Here is a 21,465-nt window from a genome sequence, read left to right on the forward strand (position 1 = left end):
TCTCTTTTTTATGTTGATGTTCGATAGTTCTACCCCTATAATACTATGTAGGTAAAAGCAATACAAGTTTTTCGATTTGCAATGTCTCAACAATTTCCGTCGACTCTTACTAGAATAAACATAAAAGACATTCATCAATCTTGTTTTCCCGCATGTATGTATAATAAATAAACTTTTCTTCAAAGTCAATGCCGCTTCGATAAGTATAGAGAAGTCTTAAACCTGATCCATACGATATATGTTTTTTTCATTCATAAGAAGTTGATAAGTATTTGACTTGTGAAATAAGCGTCAGTTAAATAATGATAAAGTACAAGATTCTGTTCGTAGAAATGCACATAAAAACCTTTCGACATTCTTGACACTGATACCCGGTTTGTTGACATTCATCTTTTAGTTTACATCAAACGCCTACTTTGAGGTTATTCAATTTTTAGAACACGCTCCCGAGGTCAACCCATGATATAACACCTTTTTCATGACCACCGAAGAAAAATACGTGATCTTGTTTGTAATATTATTTTGATTGTGAAGAATAATAAACATTTTGTGAGAATTTTATTAAAATAGACAGAGAGAATATACAAAGGGCCTTGAATTCCTGGCTGTACAATATAAACAAAAAAACAAATAGATTTTTTGATGACGTTTTGAATTTTTGAACGACTTCTAGACAATCTAAATTAATTCATTGTCATTCTAATGATATAAATTATCTTATAAATTATGTTACACGTGTATAAAAAGATCACTTAAACCAGCCTTTGACGTTCGTCAGCCCCTTAAATGCCTAGACTTCCATATTCTTCTTCATCTTTGATGAGATGTCAAAAAATAATCTCTTATTAAGTAATTACTTTAGAGCTCAAATCGAATAAAGTTAAGGTTAAAATATCTAACTAGCCATCACGTCACTTTTTCACAGGGCTAAGTAGAGAAAATAGAATGCCACACATCTCTGTCTTGAAAACAATCTACGCCTCTTTCATTCATGCATCTTCTCATACCATACATATCCGCCTATTTCGACTCCTTACCTCACCACTTTCGAGTAATTGAAAGAGTTAAAAATATCATTATAATGATTATTCTAATCAATTGAAATTAGAGCCATTTCAGAAATATGTACCAATAATAATAAAGGAGAATTCAATAAATGTAATTCGAATTTTGGAAGAACGTGCGTGAAACGAAAAACGAATGTCAATTTGTTACTTTGGTTAACGTATTCGTGTGTTTGTACCACTTTATAAATAAATTTTATGAATAAATAACGTTAATAATATCTCTAGTGTTATTTTATTGCATTTCGATATTGCTGCGAAGTGTGTCATAAAATGCTAATAAGTTATACTCATTTACAATAATATAATGATAATTTCATTTAATATGTTAGTAGGTGACCTGTTAGCACTTATACCAGCTGAAAAACTGAATGAGACGACATAAAACCAGATAAAATAAAGTAAGGTACCTATTTTTGGTAGTGTTTATATAAAAGTCTTTTACTAAATTACAGAATTATAAATGTCTAATTAATTCGCATCTTTAGGACAAATCGCTGACTTACATTATATATTTATTCAATAAAATATAAATTTATACGTAATAAACATTTTGCTTGCAACATTAAAATTAGCATTTAATAGACCTACGCACTAACCTGAAGCAAATATTTTTTTGTTGTTATTGGCATTAAAATTTAGTTGTTTGAAGTAAATAAAAGAGAAATTATGGTCGAGTTATAAGCTGCATTTTTTAAAATCAGGTTTCAGGCGTTTCTCGGTATGTAAAATAATAATCTAAGGTTCGGATCCTGCACACATCCAAAAGAGTATCTGCTAAATAAAAGCTTTCACAATCCAAAATAAATGGCTGTTGTGTACTCATGTACTGTGTCATGAGATGATTGATCATATGTAGGAGTTCCAAAAATTTGATTATTGTGGTTGTCAATTATGGTAAGAATGGTAAATGTTGCACGTGTGTAATTTGATCACTTGACCAGCCTATGATAGGTCATAAGCCCTGTAAATATACAGACTTCCATATTTTTCTTCATCTATGTTGGGATGTCATTTAAAAAAAATAACCTTTGAAATTTTACTGTCCACAATATTTTAATACGCTTAAAAAATAGGTTTTTGTGGTGATTTCACCATAACGAAGATATATTTGACGCATGTCATCGCATCGCACGTCGTTCAGAAAAGTTAAAAAAAAGTTAATCGCAACATTTTATACTTATACAAATATTTAGAGAAAGTTAAATTTTTTTATATTATTTATTCATGCTGTATAATTGATTTACTTGAAGTATTGCAATATATGTTCTCATTTTAAAAATATTTATTTAACTTATTTGAAACGTATACATACAAAACTATTGAGGCAAATGAAAATATTATTAAGTGCAATGGCTTATATAGGATTTGTTCTCGTCAAAAAATGAAAGTCATTTAAAAAAATAAACTTCATGATTTAACGTACACATTAAACTGTTAACGAACTAACATTTGTTTATTTTCTTTTCTATTTCTTGCCTTCTTCAACTAATACATAATATTATTTTCGTGCAAGACAAATATTCAATTTGTACTAATATGTAAATGGTAAATACAAAACTTGCGTTCATAAAAATGTTCATGTCAAAGTGATTTGTGTTTTCAATACGCCAACATTCACGAAAAGACAGTTTTTTTTGCTATCCGTGACATTGCGGAATTCAAGACATACATATTTTTTACTACCTTTTCATATTATGAATCAAGACTTGTCGTGAAATAGAGAGTGCAGCTTAGGCAAAAATCCATTGTTTTTAATAATATGAATGATATACATGTAAAAATAAATAACCAACTTAATTTAACTTCGAGTCCACTTTTGAAAATATTCCCATCGTGATTCATTTGTCGTCTTTATCTCTATCATTTTTTTTTATACAAATGTGAAATCGTAATAATTTTATTTTAATGACCTGATGATGGAATAATTTTCCGAAACCGGTAGTCAGAAATAAGTATTTATAAAAGTGGTATTACACAAAGTAAACAATGGACGATAAGGAGAGTGTTTTATTACCATACCACAAAGTTATCAATGCTTTTCATATAAAAAAAGATATATATGTATTCATTATTTAAATAAATCGTTTATAACTTGTTTAGACTCTAAAAACAAAAAAATACAACAAAAACTAAATAAAAATATCCCGGCAATCAATTAAATCTGTGTAAAATTGAGAAATAGAAAACACCAATATCAAATAATAAAAGAAAGTAAATTATATACGTAATTATTTTATTTAGTTAGTCATATTTATAACTTATGAATTATTATCTAAGTAAATAAACCTAATAATCTTAATTTATCATGGCCTACTAATTTTTCGACTTTACCTTTAATTTAAATTAAACTTAAAAAAAAATACATTAAAATATTTTATAAAACTTGCATTCGTGTCTGTACTCTACTAAAAAAAATAACTTATAAATTATGATGTTTGTATACATGTTATTTTTCCAAATATTCACATTTGTTCAATTAGTTTAATTTCACACGGTTATTTGTATCAACAATCGACAAAATAACAACGACATATGTGGAAGTGAATGTGTTCGTAGTAGCCCTGTGAATATAAGAACGGTATTATAAAATATAGAAGTGGAATCGAGAAATTTCTCCTGATGGCGAATGTAGTATGCTTCTCGTGACCTTTCTATCTCCGCTAGCTACTTGCACACCTATACATACTTACTTGGGCTGGCATTATAATGTATACCGTATATCACACACAGCATACCATTCGTACATTCATATCTGCGCACATACCAACACGTTTGTAAAATATATGAACTATAGGAATGCGCTTTTTAGGAGAGAAAGTGTTTATTAGGATACCAAATTAGAGGACTGTGTTGCTTATTTTAGCCATAAACAAATAAGGATTACTAACTTCAGGTAAATGTTTACCTTACATGATTAGTTGTTTTTGTTTTTGTAAACTATGTTTATTTAAAACTCTCCTTAAAATTCATTTGTATAAAACCCCTTTAAAACTCTACTTCACGACTGCCAGTTTCAAATAAACCATCCCATCACAAAATGAACGACGAATGTTAATGAGTATATTATATTTACCATACTACAAAGTTATCAATGCTTGTGAAATACAAAATTATGTATTAAAATGTTTTTATTTATTGATAATAATAGTAATGATATAATAAAACGAGAACCTTAAAGTTTTTCTGTATTTTGTTTTATTGTATTTGACCAGTGATCGGGTTTCGTGATGATATTATCATAAGTGTGATGATGTCGGTATCAACGAAACCCGGTCACTGGTGAAATACAATAAAAGTGGAAAAAACTACGCATGTCATTGTTGTTTTATTATACGATATATATAAATAATAAAACATATAAATAATCTAATAGTTACGAAATTACCTATCGAAATACAAAAGGGATGAAAAAATATATAATCAATCAAGTTTATCATTTTTAAGTATAAATTTTGTGTTATTCTCTGAGACATATTTAAGTCCACCGATAGGGTTAAAACTGTTGAAATAAAATAATACTTGAGGACAAATAGTTTATTAAGATAATTTACACAATCAGTAATGATGACAGTATCTTTGAATTATTACAATTTTGACAAGTATGTGATACTGACTCAAAGAATGGTCGATTTCTACAAGAAAACATTATTTTACCATTAATGATATGAAACTAGGCGAGATTCGATGCACGATCCCTTTCACTCATCAGGTTTCAAGCCATTTTACAATAAAAGTTAGTTTATCCTAATCGGCAATTGAAACACACTTTCAATTGCAGGCCATGGGGGTGGGGTTTTGGTTAACTTGCTACTAAAATCTATTATCAATTCATGTTAAATAACTGTTATTTATTTTAATTTCCATATTTCATTTCATATCAATATAACTGAAAATATTTAAAACTCCTTAAAACTCATTGTACATTTCATCATTAAGGTATAATTTTCAATGAGATATTTCGATGGCAAATAAATAATAACGGGGTCAGGGTATGATTACATACTGATGTTACCGCAAAATGTAGATAACTTTAACATTAACTTTATTTCTTATGACTTTGGAATTTTTAAACTAATCATCAATCCGCATTTTTCATGGATATTTTTCTGATACTTAGGTGGCACATTTCGTAAACTTTATAAAAGAAAATTCAATCTTTGTTTATAACCACATTTTGAACATTGACTTTTATTTCATTTAAATTTGAAGCACTTATTTCGTGATTTTCCATTTTATAATTAAAATGTAACTTTGTTTTAAAATCACTGTACATATTTTATTATAACTTAATTATAATGTCTATCAGTTTCGAAGCTAACCGCTTCTTTATCAAGACAGATTAATACTCAATTAATTATAGTGATTTTAAAACAAAGTTAAATTTTAATTTTATTGACTTTTATAATAACTTATGCATTTAAGTCAAAGTTATCTACACTATGTAGATACAAGTAAAATGTTTACATCCGTGTGGAATCCCAGCGATGAGATATTGCTGTAGAAGATTAGATGAATTTAAACATTAAATGGTAAAAATGAAATATTTACATAAGTTTGTTGTGAAGCTTAATGGTTTCGAAAATAAATGATAAATAATAATAAAGGCCCCGTTTTGTTATAGTAGCCGTTTTAAAATTAAATTGCAATTCAAATTTACACAATAATTGAATTTAAATTGAATTGGATGAGATTAAAAACTAATACGATAGTTGCTATATAGAAAGAGGTCACATTGATTCCATTATTATAAACATGTATGATTTCTACGGTGATTATAATATGATGTGTTTGCTAGACTAATCCATTTTAATAAAAATATTTTCTATTTTGAACTACGGTACCGCCTCCCCGAGAACGCTGGAGAGTGTTTAACCAGATACTTTAAATATTTTAATACGCGAAACTCCGCGAATACACAGTGGACAACTTTGGAAACACCTATGAATGACGTCTTTGGACCGATACTGATTGAAATCAGTTTTTTCAGCCCTTTATTGTCATATAGTAGCGTGAAAGAAGTATTAATAAAGAGACATTAAAAATAATTCATAAAACACTTTTACAAAAGTAAAATATAATTAAAAATTATATATCAAGTTGACTGCTGGTAAAAAATGCTAAAGTATTTGCAAATACTAGAACTTTTTTAAGACCAGTAAACAATTGGTGGGAAAACGTTTTTTTTTTTCTATTTCTCAACTATATTGGTAGCTAGAAATACGCAATTCACAACCTCATATGCGCACTATGATTGAATCCGAGATAAGCTTTTCAGGATCGAATCCAAAAGTATCGATTTCTTTTAAAGAAATCTTTAATTAATCAGATTTTTAATTCGATCACCTATGTCGAGTATTAATCGATTTAGTTTCGCGTATTAATGTATTAGTGTTACGGTTTGACTAAGCTCAATCTGATTTCCGAATGGCCCTTCTTCACCCCACACCTACGTAACATATATTACTAATTTATTCTCTCAGACAAATCCAATTTTCGTATGGTCCAATATCACTTCCTTAATAAATATTTTACGACAATCTCTAATCTAAAATGAATATTTGAACAATAAGTACACATAATTATCAAGATACATTAAATAGTGTTTATTACGTTAATAGATACAGCCACATAAGTCAGTACAACAATTTACAACTATTGAAATTGTACATTTTTCTACTTTGACATTATTTTGGTTTCGAATTGATAGAAAAATCCTATCATATTTTGATGTGCCTATAATATGCATGATTCTGCGGATGATAAACAAGCATCTACTAAACAGAATTCTGGAGTTGTAAGTGTTTTCTTTTATTTTACAATAATATCATACTCTAGGCCAAATTAACCATTTATTACTTCTGCATAGTAAAGGTAGGTAAGTTATGGTGTTGATATCCTTCAATTAACTCAATTCTGCATTTACAAGTATGAAAATATGATAGAACTTTTCCAACAACTTAATTTTGCAGATAGCTACTCGTTAAACTCCACTCTGTTCGGGAATACTGATTTGTTTATCAGATTCAAAATTCTTATCAATTGTGGTAAAAACTTTGTTTCTAGATATCAGTTATCTTACCGATCACCGACCATTCATCAGCTGTATTGGGAAATCTACATATGTAGCGAATGGGATTACTAATATATTAATCAGAATACAAACATGCACCATTGACCAGAGAAAGGAAAGCACACACCGTGTATGGGTAGTTTCATAAGTCTCGCCAATGTATGTAATACATTAGTTTACGTACGTAAATCTGTAGAACGCTGAACAATGAGAGCATAGCTGTGTATCTGTTCAGCAAAACCGCTTCAGTGGTTTGTTATCACATACACACATGTGCATATTATAATATATACGGAAGAAAGTTGTCCAATTATGAATGACCATATTCACATGTGGTCTCATCCCAAACGAGTGAAGTAATAACTCACTGTAAAAGAGTCGAATTGATGGGAGTCGGAGTACCTATCTGGTCTTCTTCGTCAGAAGACAGTATTGCGTTACATAACGACTACTGTGGACACTAGGCATTGTACATTGAGGTACATTTTATACGTAATTGCATGTACTTCTTCACGTGTGTACTTCCTAGCTTTTATACCAAATCTAAAAAGAAATCTTAATGCTAATTTTAAAATTAAATCACATTATGGCCAGAGTAAATCGATGCATTTGATGCAGGCCGTATACTGACACCCGTAAAACTAAAATAGTTAAAAACAACATTTAATATTTTTTGTTAAATTAAACACGACTAGATAAATATTTGGCAATCAAAGATTTCTTAAGCATACAATTTTTATTTGAACAATTTTCTCATCCTTCTCTTAGGACGTACGTTGTACCTATATATTATGTGAAGAGGTTACTTCACAATTATTCGAAGCACAATAATTTCACGAAAAAAAATCCTCTAGGTTATAATTATTAAGTACTTGTTATTATATTCGTAATTACCAGTTCTTTAAGATTCAAGCGCATAGCGAATAACACACGCAATAATTATATTTTAAACATAAAGACAATATTTGAATAAATCGTCATAAAAACATATTGTTTTCTTAATCTCACTTTCGACAATATTTTAGAAAATAAATTTCCTACAACTTTTTACCTTCCTGATAACATGATTACTTGATAACTTAAAGTAGAGTTAGCAATGCAATATGCAAAAAAAAGAATTAAAAATTAATAGCTAATGCTGAATAGTGTTATACGTTTGGTAATCGTAGAAGAACAGATGGCTTAAACCTTTAGCTCTATACATGTGTCTCACTAAAGAAGTTTTGCAGCTTCACTCTAGGTAAAAAATTGAGCAGCCGTAAGTATCGCAAAACCAATGAGTTAATTAAATTTTAAAGCATACCTCAATCGTACGATCAATATTTTAGGAAGAAAATCGCTAGAGACTATAATTTTAGGTGGTCGTTAAATATTGGTCGAGGTAAATTTAATTTCCACTACGATACACGTTTAGAATAGTAAAGGGATATGGCCAGAAATGGAGTGCTCGGGAGTGACTCAAAATTACTCCAAATAATTATGACGTCCTGGAATTCGTCCAACAACCTAACTAAAGGTTACTTTTACATTCACGAATATAATATTATATATCTAAGAGAGATATTAGTTTGAGACATTCGATTACACAGCGATAAGTTAGTCTACTTTCTGTCACGTCATCCTCGCGAGAGCACCAGTCACCTCTCTTCGTTCATAGTCTCATTACATTTGGCGAGATTTAGAAAGACGAAGACCGGCTGTCCAGCGTCCTTTCTCCGTCTGGCTGGCCTTCAGTACCGGCGGTCGGAGAGATGCCGCTCGTGCCTCGGGTATCACGCCTGGCCGAACATGGCGGACACGTCCCCGGTGGACTGCGAGTGGTGCACGCCGGCCCCCGCGACGCCCAGCTTGGCGAGCGGCTTCTTGCCGTGGTAGAGCCGGTACAGCGAGTACTGGTGGGCCGACTCCAGGTCGCTCACGCTGTTGGTCATGGCGGACGCCTTGCTGCTGAGCGCGGCGTCCTTGTGCGCGTGCGCGGGGAGCGGCGGCAGGTGCGGCGGCGCGCGGGGGGCGCTCAGCGGGCTCGGCGGCTGGTTGGAGGGCGTCTTCACTTGCGAGGGCTGCAGCCACTCGTGTCTGGTGGCCTGTTCTGACGTGAAGCGCTTCTTCGGGTCCCATCTACAATAAAACATACAAACTTTTAATAAAAGATAGGCAGGCGCCGTAGCGTAATTGGGTAGACGCTCAACTGCGAAACTGAAGTCGGGGGTTCAATTTCTGCAAATTGCAAAATGAATTCAAGAAATATTTATTTTCAATTGATCTCGGTGTTTGTGACGTATTATTCACATGTATCTTCCCCATCCTTACTACCTGCATGACAACTCACAAAATAATATTGTTTACGAATTACTACTTAAAAAAAAAAAAAAACACGTATTTTTTTTGTAATTACTTCTGCTTTCGAGAATATTTTAAAACGAAAATAGACAATTTTCATTTAAGGACCTTAAATTTGGTAAAGCAACCATCTTCCTCTTCTTTTGTTTTTCTTTTGTGTTATACACACAAATATTAGTCTAACCATCGTATATCAAACACTAAAACTTACATACATACTTATAATATAATCAGATTTAACCCGGTTGTGGTAATTCTTTTATTTAATTTTTTCAGTTTATTAAAAATGTCTTTATTTTTACCAATAATAAATTTCTAAATGATATTTCAACTAAATAAATTAGAAATTAGGTTTTGAATTTTAATTTAATTAATGTACATAAAACAAGTTTTTATCCTTGACTCAATAACGAGAACATATATTTAGGATACTCGAATTTCAAGTGAATATATTTTATTATTTTTTATTATATGGATCTAAGGTATAAGATAAACAATGAGAGCACGAACCGAACTATTCGTGTTGAAGAATTAACAACTTTAATCGATTATGAAATGTTGAAATAGTAGAATCCTTGAGTTAATTGCTCTAATTTCTCATGTTGCCACATCTCTAAAACACCGAATACTCGAGATTAAGTAATGTCTCGTGATAAAGTGTGAGAATGTTAAATTTATACAATAATTTTGAGAAGGTTATCTCAGTTTAATCAACCTCGCCATTGTACGCCAAAGTGGGAACTTGATATGTGACAAGGTGAATGTCAAACCGGATAAAAGAGTTACTTATTTTATATGTAATCGTCATGTTGATGATGGAGACATTAGACGAGCCGAACAGCTAACTTTCTGACGCAAATATAAATTTGTGATATTAGTCTTTAGAAAATCGTAATTTAATGTTCTTAGAGATATCTTACTATATAACTGTATGAATAACTTAACTCTGAACTGGTACCTGAAGAACAGGGCTGATTACCTTTCTTTCGCGTATTTAACTATCAAGATGCATTTAACGTCAATATTGGTGTCTAATTTGACATATTTCTCACTCCTTTCAACAAAGTCAAATATAAAAAAACTTGATTTTTCAGAAGATAGTTTTTAAAGTTTAAAAATATAATGAAATAAATTAAAAATAAATATCAAGCCACTTATTGAAGTTTTTACTATGTAACAGATACTTTTAGGTAAAACCTGAATGTTTTTTCTCCATTTGAAAAATATTAAGTAAGTATATTTAAAAAAATATTTCAACAATACCTTTTCTTCAAAATGCAAAAACAACACTATCTTCCATGTGGTAGGTAAATATTAAGTTAAAAATATGCCGCTTTTGCTGGGATATAGTACATTTTTGGGGCATTCCGAAAACATGCACAACTGAAAATTGACGATTTTTGATAAATGACGCTGTTGAAAGGAGTGAGCGATATACGGAATCTGATAAGGTTGTTTTATACATTAAAACACGTGTTAAACTAGATTTTAATAAATTATGGTTTATACCAATAAAAAGTTTCATTAAAAAATAAGTATGTACTCTAAAGCCTTTGTTTATGATAGATATAACCTTTTTAATATTGTACAACAGTACGGCAAAAAAATTTTTACAAAAAAACTAATAATAATATGCATGTATACCATTTACAAGTTATCTGAAAATTTGATTAAAAATTATTTCAATGTGAAACGAAACACCGGATTTCTATTTTAGGATACCTGAAGTAGCACAAGGGACAAGTCGAATCGAATAAACCAGGTGTATTTTACTCAGTTAAAATATCGATACTGTATAAATAACCCAATTTTCACAAGAATGTTACTAAGGCGCTTGTCACTTTCCAATATCGAATAGTTAATTTTTATTAAGCATTTAAAATTCTAGTAAATTTACCACGCTTCTTGTAATTGATATCTCATTTCCCACAACCCTAGTTGCTCGATTTAGAGAGTTATCAAATTATATTTTACTAACACTCAATTTAGAACTATCCCATTATCCTAACCTTCGGGTCTTTGCAGAGGGTAAAGGGTAGACTAATGATGTAGGGGCTAAAACGCTCCAAGGTCTGGAATATATATTGAGGGAATAAGTTGATCAAAATAATTGGTAATATTCCCAAAGTTACCCCTAAAGTATTCTCATAAATTGTCGAAGGCAGAGTAATAATTTTGACCTCCAAATGAGATATGTATATAAAACATACATGGTACTTATTTCAAAATAATTTCTGATCTAGATAAAAGATGAGAGGAACATTTTTTTTTTAAGGAAACAAAATACTAATTAATAAAATAATTGCAATAATATAATCACACACGTCTTTAAACAAAAACTATGAAAGCTTTTCACATTTTTTCTTTCTTTCTTTGTTTCCTTCTCTTTATCATCAACCTCTTATGTAGCACTGAGCATACCAATAGATAAGAGCAAAATTCTAATATTTTAGATGACAGGATAAGCTTATATTATATCTGGTAAGAAGTTCCCCGTAATCAAACCCTATATATTATTTAATATGCGTTCTAATGGATAACTACCATAATCCATTACACGGCACTAAATATTCAATTATGTAAAGGCTATTGAGTTTAAGTGATTCGCGTGAACTTACACCTGTATTTTCATTATTTATTGATAAAACATCAACTTTTGGAATATCATATTATAATGATTTTTATATACAAATAAAACACTTGTATTATACCACGTTTTGAGTTTATCAATGTAAACTCGAATAGTTTCAAGAACTATATATGTACTCAACAACAGGTTGAAATAAAAACTCGTTTAGAATGATGTCTGAGCACATCCGTAGTTCTCAAAACTACAAGTAGTATCAAACTACAAGTAGGCGTGTAAATATAAGTGCTTGCATAAATAATGCTTCGAACATCATTATTGTTTAATTCGATATTTCTTTTAGCACCTATAGAATTACCAGCGTAAGGTAGAAAAGTGCATGGACCACCATATTTGTCGGTGAAGAGTTAAAGGTTGAAATTGTGAAATCAATGTACATTTCTTTAAAGAAAGTTGTACCGTTAAACGATTATCTTATATAAGTGTACGAAAATATTTATAAGCACAATAAATTACAGCTGATAAATATGAGTTGCCTGACATCGAATGTTATACCTTATGCTGGGTTGGCCCTTCGAGCCGACATTTATCGGCCCTTTGATCCTTAAGCCTAAAGCCTCACTTAAATCGGCAACATTAAAATGTAATTTCGTATCTAGACTGTCTATTCAACTCTCTTTTAAAAATATCCTTAGTATTATGCTGGTTTCATTTGCGCCGCAATTTTCCCTTTAGGTATCGTTTCCTCTTGTATTTTACGAAAAAAATGCTTAAGTAATATTGATTACCAAGCATTAAACAGCAACATATCTAAAAATTCATATTTGGCAAAATTGATGTTATATGCTATTTGCACATAAAAATCTCTAAAAACAACATTGATACAAAAAAAATCTTGCTTGAAATTTCTGGTCAAACATTCTGTATCTATTTTTATAAAATGCAATTAATTTTAAATTCCTAAATGTTTACACTGATTAATAATTTTAATGTCAATTTAAATATTAATTATTAATATGTTTTTTTTAATTATTTCATTTTTAATACTGAGTAAGATATTGTGGGATTGAAAACGAATAAAATAATGTATGTTTGAAGAAAGAATCGATTAAATAACTACTATGTGGTGGATTAAAATAGGGGAAAAGTTTTTTGATGTCCTTGAATTATGTATGATAATAATGAACATTATAAAGAATAGGGTTGTGACTAACTGCTGGAGTAACCTAAGTTTAAAATACGATTTCTTATCTTTATACATAATTGCTTATATTTTATTTTAAAATCAAAATGAACAAAATAAGCACATTTAAAAAAAAAAAGCCAAACTGTTGCATGTTGAATGAAATTGGACCTGAACTCGTTTACGAGATTTGATACTCCAGCTTTTTCTTGCTGTTCCCCAAAATGTTTTTTTTGGGACTTGTGGGTTTACGTTTGTACTTTATCATTCACGATTACAGATATCGAAATATTATTATTTCGATCCATTTTTAATTAATGTTTTACTATGTAAATACCACTATTTCTTAAAATCTACTGTGACACGTGTTTCGATGCATTCCGCATCATTTTCAAACACCGTTTGTGAAGCTCATTCAAAATTTGTTGGGTTGAGTTGGGTCCTTGGGACGTTGAAGGTTGAAGAGGGGGTAGGAGCTGTTTCTAAATTTTATTTATTTATTTTTTGTTTTTGTTTTTATTTCTCATGAGTGGGAACATAGACAAAAGGGGGGAGGCTTTAGTCATTGTCATATTGTTAATTATGGGTTTATTGTTATTTATATTTTTATGAATTTCTATTGTTTCAAAATGTTGCAGTTTATAGCTTTTGGTATTAATTATTTTTAGGATTTCTACGTTATTGTGGATATATTTGTGATCATTATCTATTAAATGTAAAATTATTATTTCTTAAACATAATTCATGTTCCCTGATTCTTGTTTTTTTTTTAATTTTCTGGAAGTCATACCAATGTACGAACTTCCACAGTTGCAGTTTAATTTAAATATACCACTATTGTCTTTTATATTTGCAAGATTACTTTGTGTTTTAAAAATATTAGTTAAATTATTTTTTGTGTAAAATGCTGGTTTTATATTATTACAGAATTTTTTGGTTATTTTATGTGATGTTTTATTTATGTAAATGATTCTTTTCCAGTTGGTTTTTATTTTTTCATTATACGTATCGACTGAGTAAAGAAATGCTTTTGTTAAATTCTTTTTATTTTTACGCGCCAATATCGCGTCTATTATATTTGGTTTATAACCGTTATTGTTGGCAATTTGTTTAATTGTATTTTTTTCTTGTTAAAAACTTATTATTATCATGTAATGGGAATTAAAGGGAGATACTGTACTAGAACGGTAGCCGAGCGTGCTGGCCATTACACTACGGAGGCGGACGTACTTGATGTTTCAAATCCCTTAAATGTGTTTTATCGATTCTGCAGTTCCAGTTAAATATTTTTGGATGTGTCGATATAAAATACTGGCTAAAAATATACAGCGTTCTTAAAAAAAAACAAACATTTTTTACTTGTATTCCTAAATATACATATTAAGTTATAAAGTATTCGTGGTAGGAGAAGAAATTGAATGTTTGTCTTCAACAGATCGAACACAAGGGGAAATCCAACATGCAACCTTTCCGATAGAGCACGCGAGCCGATTGCACGACATTATTTTTTAACTTTTACCAGTATATTGAGATGGAACGATTTTGTGAATGAATATAAAAATACGATAGGTGTACCCAAAAAAGTACATATTTTAACATTTATTTTTTTATTTCATTTTATATATTTATAACATGTGCAGAAAAATTATACGTAAAAACATGTACATATAATTTATCTGCATTTTGGCTCTATAGCCTGTGTTGAGCCGAAACACGTGCATGCTAAAGTTTAAAACAATACAAAATATAATATATCTGTATGAATATATTTATGTATATATATATATATATATATATATATATATATATATATATATATATACATATATATATATATATATATATATATATATATATATATAATATATATATAAATATATATATATATATATATATATATATATATATATATATATATATATATATATATATATATATATATATATATATATAAATATATATATAAATATATATATATATATATATATATATATATATATATATATATATATATATATATATATATATATATATATATATATATATATATATATATATATATATATATATATATATATATATATATATATATATATATATATATTTATATATTTATATATATATATATATATATATATATATATATATATATATATATATATATATATATATATATATATATATATATATATATATATATATATATATATATATATATATATATATATATATATATATATATATATATATATATATATATATATATATATATATATATATATATATATGTATATATATATATATATATATATTTTGATTTGATTTTTGAACAATTGATCTCTATTTTCGTTATTATACATCGTGTTATACGAAAACCTAATTCAAGATTGTGTTATTATTAAACAGAACTACCTACGTAATATATCATTTAAATTGACACATTGTTTCTAGCGATGTTAACAATGTATACTTTAAAAGCTTATTATGTCGCAATATGATACTTTGTTTCTACTTTTGATGGAGTACGCAAGTACCTAAACTTAGCGTTTATCTCTTAAAACATAGGAGTAAAAGTAAATGTATTCCACTAAGGTGAAATTAGCGTGCAAGTATTATTATTGCATACAAGGGACACGAGACTGGAGATTCACAACTGCCGCATGCCAATCCGGTCCATAGTTGATAGCCATCGCAACCGGTATTTTGTTCCGCTTCGGGGAGACCGGAGCAATGCGGATATTTTTATCATACATACATACATAACGAAACTGTAACGAGAATCTAATTATTAACCATAACAATATTTTGCGAATTGTATAATATATCGGCTCCAAAATGGATTCTTAGAAATGTTGAATTGAAATAGAATGTTTATTAACAGACATTCCGAATTTTGCTATATTCAACAATGCACACGTTTCTAATTTTTTAAAATGGTTTTAGCATCAAATTTTTAGTCGAAATGGTCAGAGATTCTTTACTTGATTCAAATTATACATGACTTTTGTCGAAACGTCTTACATTTTCTCATTTTTTTATTAGATAAAACAAACATACTTTATAAATGAAAAAATATATTCGGAAAAAATAAAAACGAAATCACTGTCTAAAATTTAGATGTGTCAGTATACACATCCTAGCCATTCTCTAATACGTGGACAATATATAAACTTTTTTAAATTCCTTTTTTCATTGATATCTCAATAAAAATGTACAAGAATATGAAAGTCTGGGCATTTCCAGGACCAACAACTCGCCATTTGGTGGTTAAGAGATCACTTTATACGCCGTACGACATTCACCGTTCTACCCATGATTGACAACAACATTCCTCTAATTTTGGAAGTTGCATTTATGCTTCAATTGAAATAATAATAACCACATGTTACATTGTCGTTGACATCTATGGTGTAAATAAGTTTTTTATTAGTAGAAACCTACAAAAAAACAAAAAAAATAATGTTTGTATCTACCCATCCAATTAATGACTATTTTATTTATTTATTTATTTATTTATACACTTCGCTCACTCCTTTCAACGACGTCATATATCAAAAATCGACAATTTTCATTTGTGCATGTTTTCGGAATGCCCAGAAAATGTTCTAAATCCCAGCAAAAGAGGCATATTTTTAATATAAGATTTACCCGCTATAGGGCGGAAAGTGTAGTTTTTGCATTTTGAAGAAAATGTATTGTTTAATTATTTTTTTTTAAATATGATAAATATTTTTCAAATTTAGAAAAAAACCTTTAGGTTTTACCCAAAAAGATCTGTTGCACAGCAAAAAGTTCAATAAGTGGCTTGATATTTATTTTTAATACATTTCATTATATGTTTATACTTTAAAAACGATCTCCTGAAAAATCAAGTTTTTTTATATATGACGTTGTTGAAAGGAGTGAGCGACTTATCCACGCGCATGACCAACAGCTTCACGAAACTGCGAATTTAAATTATACCATTTATTTATTACCGAAAGATAATGAGAGGGACAAAAAAGTAGAGGTGATTAATCAAATTCTTGATTGTGAGTTACCCGGACGCCCCACTAGACCCGATATACTGGATCCGCGTAGTGAAAGTGGTGAGAGTGAATCTGCCCTCTTCTTACTCTGTAACTCTTCGTTTTACGTGCTACACTTACTCCAGTAGCTCTCTAGAGCCCCAACACTACAGCAAAAGGTCTCAAACAACAAATGAAGTTCTCAAGAATAGTGCTATTTTATTTCAGATTTTGCTACTAAGTGCCTTTGTTACTCTATCATACATTTTTATGAAAAAAGGATAGTACATTCATATATATTTTTTATATGTTTGCTTGATAGTAAGAGTGAAAAATAAATATATCTTTATTAGTGACATTTTATTATAATCTTTACTAAGCAGTGAATGGAGACTTCAACGAAAATTAATCACTGTATTACATAGCTGTTGTTTTGTTAAATTAAATATTTATGTAGGCGCGTCGAAAGAAAACATTTTGTTTAATGCTACCATATTCTCGGCTATAAATCAATGTGTCCTAACTAACCATCACGTCGCTTACCCGCAGAGGTAGGCAAAGAGAACAGAAAACCACACCAATGTCTCTGTTAAATAATCTCTCAAATTTATGCATCTCCTTACGCATACCCTCCAACTATTTCGACTCCTGATCTAATAACCACTCTCAAGTATTTGAAATACTCAATAATGCCATGTTTTCCTCGGTCTTCCAATCCTAATAAATTTATTTTAAGGTTCATTCCTTACTTATTTGTTCTACGTGCCCAAACCATCTCAAAACACCATTCTTAATTTTATAATAACGATTATATAATATTATTTCTTAAAAGCAAAATTTATTCGCGAGTGAATAAGATATGTTCCAAAAATAATTTAATATGACATTATTTTTCTGAATCAAACTCTTAATAATAAGAAAGTTATACAAGTAAGTAGCATATCATAATTCCCCTAGGGATAGGGATCAGAAAGAAGGAAGAAAGAATGCAAGCGTGCGTGTTGACAGAAAAATGATTACTACGTTTTGCCGGTTTTTACTTTTTATTATGACTGCCTTTTTATTTCCTGAGCCCCTTTTTATTTCCAACGTCCTGTTCGTGACAATGTTCGATTAACCCCCACACAGCCATAACTGGGTTAAGTCGGAAGATATGATGAGCTTAACCCCCCTGAAACCCAACTATTGATGTTGAGAAACGTCGATAATTAATTGAACCATGTTGTTTGTATATGTTCATAATATGTATTAAATAATAGATATTTATTTTTTTACAAAAATATTAATAATATTAGGATAAAACCACTCACCGAGATTTTTATGTCTACCGGTTTCGAGACGTACCCGTCTCTTCGTCAGGACCGGTAGACATAAAAATCTAAAGTAAAAATTACTAACCACAAAGTAAATGCTTTAAATATTAAAAATATTGAGATTAAATAATAGATATTTAAAAAAAAAACACACCGACATAACATTTCATATTCTACCCATGATTGGAACTCGGCGACCGTATTGGAGGTTCCGGGTTCGATTCTTAGGGGGGTCAAATAAATATAAGTGATCATTTCACTCTAATATTTATTCAATATTAACCTTGACGGTACCGGAAGTGGAGGGCTGATCACCTTACCGTCATGTGTAAACGATCAAGATAACACTGCGTTTATATGATGCAGTGCTCTATGCACCATTGGGTGCGGATAAGGGTGTGAAGAAGAATATATGGCAAATAATGAAGATATTTTAAAAATTAAATTAAGGGTAGGTGGAATAATTATTTTTTTAAATCGCTAGATGTAACATTCGCTTTTTTTAAATCGCTAGATGTAGATGTCCGCCTCCGTAGTGTAATGGTCAGCACGCTCGGCTACCGTTCTGGAGGTCCCGGGTTCGATTCCCAGGAGGGTTTAATAAATATAAGTGATTTTTTCACTCTAATATTTATTCAATATTACACTGGACTGGTACCTGAAGTGGAGGGCTGATCACCTTTCCTTCATGTGTAAACGATCAATATAACACTGCGGTTATATGACACAGTGCCCTATGCACCATTGGGGTGCGGTAAGGGTTTTTATTAGATGTAACATTTCAAGTGAACACGAAAATTTGTTTTTTTTTTCTTTCAATACGTATTTCAATACTTGATATGGAAGTAATAATTAAATATTTTAAAGTAAGGAAAATAAATACGAGTTCCAAAAGGGTTATTTACAAGGGAAAGATTATATAAATTTAGACTTAATATTAAATTCGACAGCATGCGGATTATCGTCATAATGTCAAGGTATAGAAATAGATGTCGTGTTTATGACAAGGAAAAATGGCGTAAAGAATAATTATACACAAGCTGAACTAAACATCCTGTCAAGATTGTTATCGTGATTTAAAATTAATCTTTCTTTCCATTATCTTCTATCTCTTGTCAAATATTTTTTTTCCAACGGTTGACAATTCGAAATAGACTGTTATAAGCGTACCAGCTATACTTCTAGTATGCCACAAATAATTTGTAGAATTAATTTTTGAAAAGAATTTGATATAAAATTACAACTTGAAAAAATAAAAATTGTTAACATCATTTTTGACATATCGCTCACTCCTTTCAAGAACGTCATAAATCAAAAATCGACAATTTTCAGTTGTGCATGTTTTCGGAATGCCCAGAAAATGTACTATATCCCACCAAAAGAGGCATATTTTTAACTTAGTATTTACCCGCTACAGAGCAGAAAGTGTTGTTTTTACATTTTGAAGAAAAGGTAATGATCAATGTTTTTTTTCAATATACTATATATTTTTCAAACGGAGAAAAAACCTTCAGGTTTTACCTAAAAAGATCTGTTGCACATTAAAAAGTTCGATAAGTGGCTTAATATTTATTTTTAATAGATTGTATTATATTTTCAAACTTTAAAAACGTTATCCTGAAAAATCAAGTTTTTATTTTATTTATGACGTTCTTGAATGGAGTGAGCGATATCAACATAGATGAAGAAGAATATAGAAGTTTGGGTTTACGACCGCATAGGCTGATTTAAGCTATCACTTTACACTCGTGTCACATTCACCAGTTAAAAGTTCACTAGAGACATCTAAGGTGGGATGAAGAAAGCTATTATAAAGCTGAAAATCTTTAATTTGTATGTGAGGTTCGAATCCTGGATTTTATTCACATCTATGTTGCGATGTCAAAAATAATGCAAAAAATAACTCCTAATTGGAGATAATCCAGATTTGTGAACAAATATTTGGACACACTCAAAATCTTGCAAATAAAAATTGTCCGTTGTATATTATCTGCCTCTTAAGTATCGCGGTGAATGCATTTGTCTACCACGCCATAAAAAATCATTATATAACCGATCTTTTAATTCTCTTGAATTTTGACCATTAAAAAGTAATATTTGAACATGATATTATAGCCAGATTATGAAAGAGATGATATCATTTTATTACCAAGTGAAGATTTTTGCTAAACTTGATCACCATTAAAATCTTAAGAGTCGTCCGTATTGAGAAATCGATTATAACTATTATCCAACTCATCACTACGTTCAGATATTAAATTGGGTTTGATAAAAAATACATAATCTCACAGTAGAAGTGGTTTTAATTAAGCGATCTCAATTATGTTGCTGAAATCGCGAATGTGAACATTTATGTAAATAACATGTTATTATAATTTTAAAAATACGATGTTATATAACAATCTAGTTTTTGGATGATTATGTGTTTATTAAGAAAAAAATAATGAAATGGTTTTATATTTTATCTCCGTATTGAATCAAAGACATGATAATTTAAACTTTTACATGTTATTTTTGAAGAGTAACTTTTTAGGCGCGGTGGGTAAAAAGGGCCTGGATCAGATGATAAAGTGAAACGCTTCCCTTTCTCCGAATTCAACCAGCAGTAGAAAGAAAAGATTAGAAGAATCGTTTCAACTCTCTTTTCCATACGGCAAAGCGAATGTGCTGTTTGTAATGTGTTAATACGTAGCTTAAAGAACCAGAAGACGCTTGCATATTATGCTGTACATTAGCTCAACACGTTTTATTATTTATTCATGAACATTTTCTACTATTGAAGAAGCAGTATTTTTGGGAAATGAACTGGACAAAATGCCAATGATCATGAGTGGCGATTTCAACATCAACTCAGGAGTTCAAATATTGATAAGATTTTTGGACGAAAAATTCATGTTA

The 21,465-nt window shown here is 29.8% G+C and overlaps 1 protein-coding gene across 1 annotated transcript in view; it reads right to left on the reverse strand.

Annotated features, from left to right (window-relative positions):
* Window positions 1-4,460: 4,460 nt before the first annotated feature.
* The window catches only part of Dyrk2 (Dual-specificity tyrosine phosphorylation-regulated kinase 2), a 79,502-nt gene continuing 62,497 nt past the window's right edge, over window positions 4,461-21,465 (reverse strand). Inside the window, exon 9 of the mRNA XM_088278028.1 lies at window positions 4,461-9,255. Coding sequence (XP_088134154.1) covers window positions 8,910-9,255 — 346 coding nt within the window. The 3' untranslated portion in view covers window positions 4,461-8,909. The remainder of the gene's footprint in view (window positions 9,256-21,465) is intronic.

This window comes from Brachycentrus maculatus, unplaced genomic scaffold (genome assembly GCF_059751285.1).
Source record: "Brachycentrus maculatus isolate JH-2025_06_01 unplaced genomic scaffold, ASM5975128v1 h1tg000054l, whole genome shotgun sequence".
NCBI classification, from domain to species: Eukaryota; Metazoa; Arthropoda; class Insecta; order Trichoptera; family Brachycentridae; genus Brachycentrus; species Brachycentrus maculatus.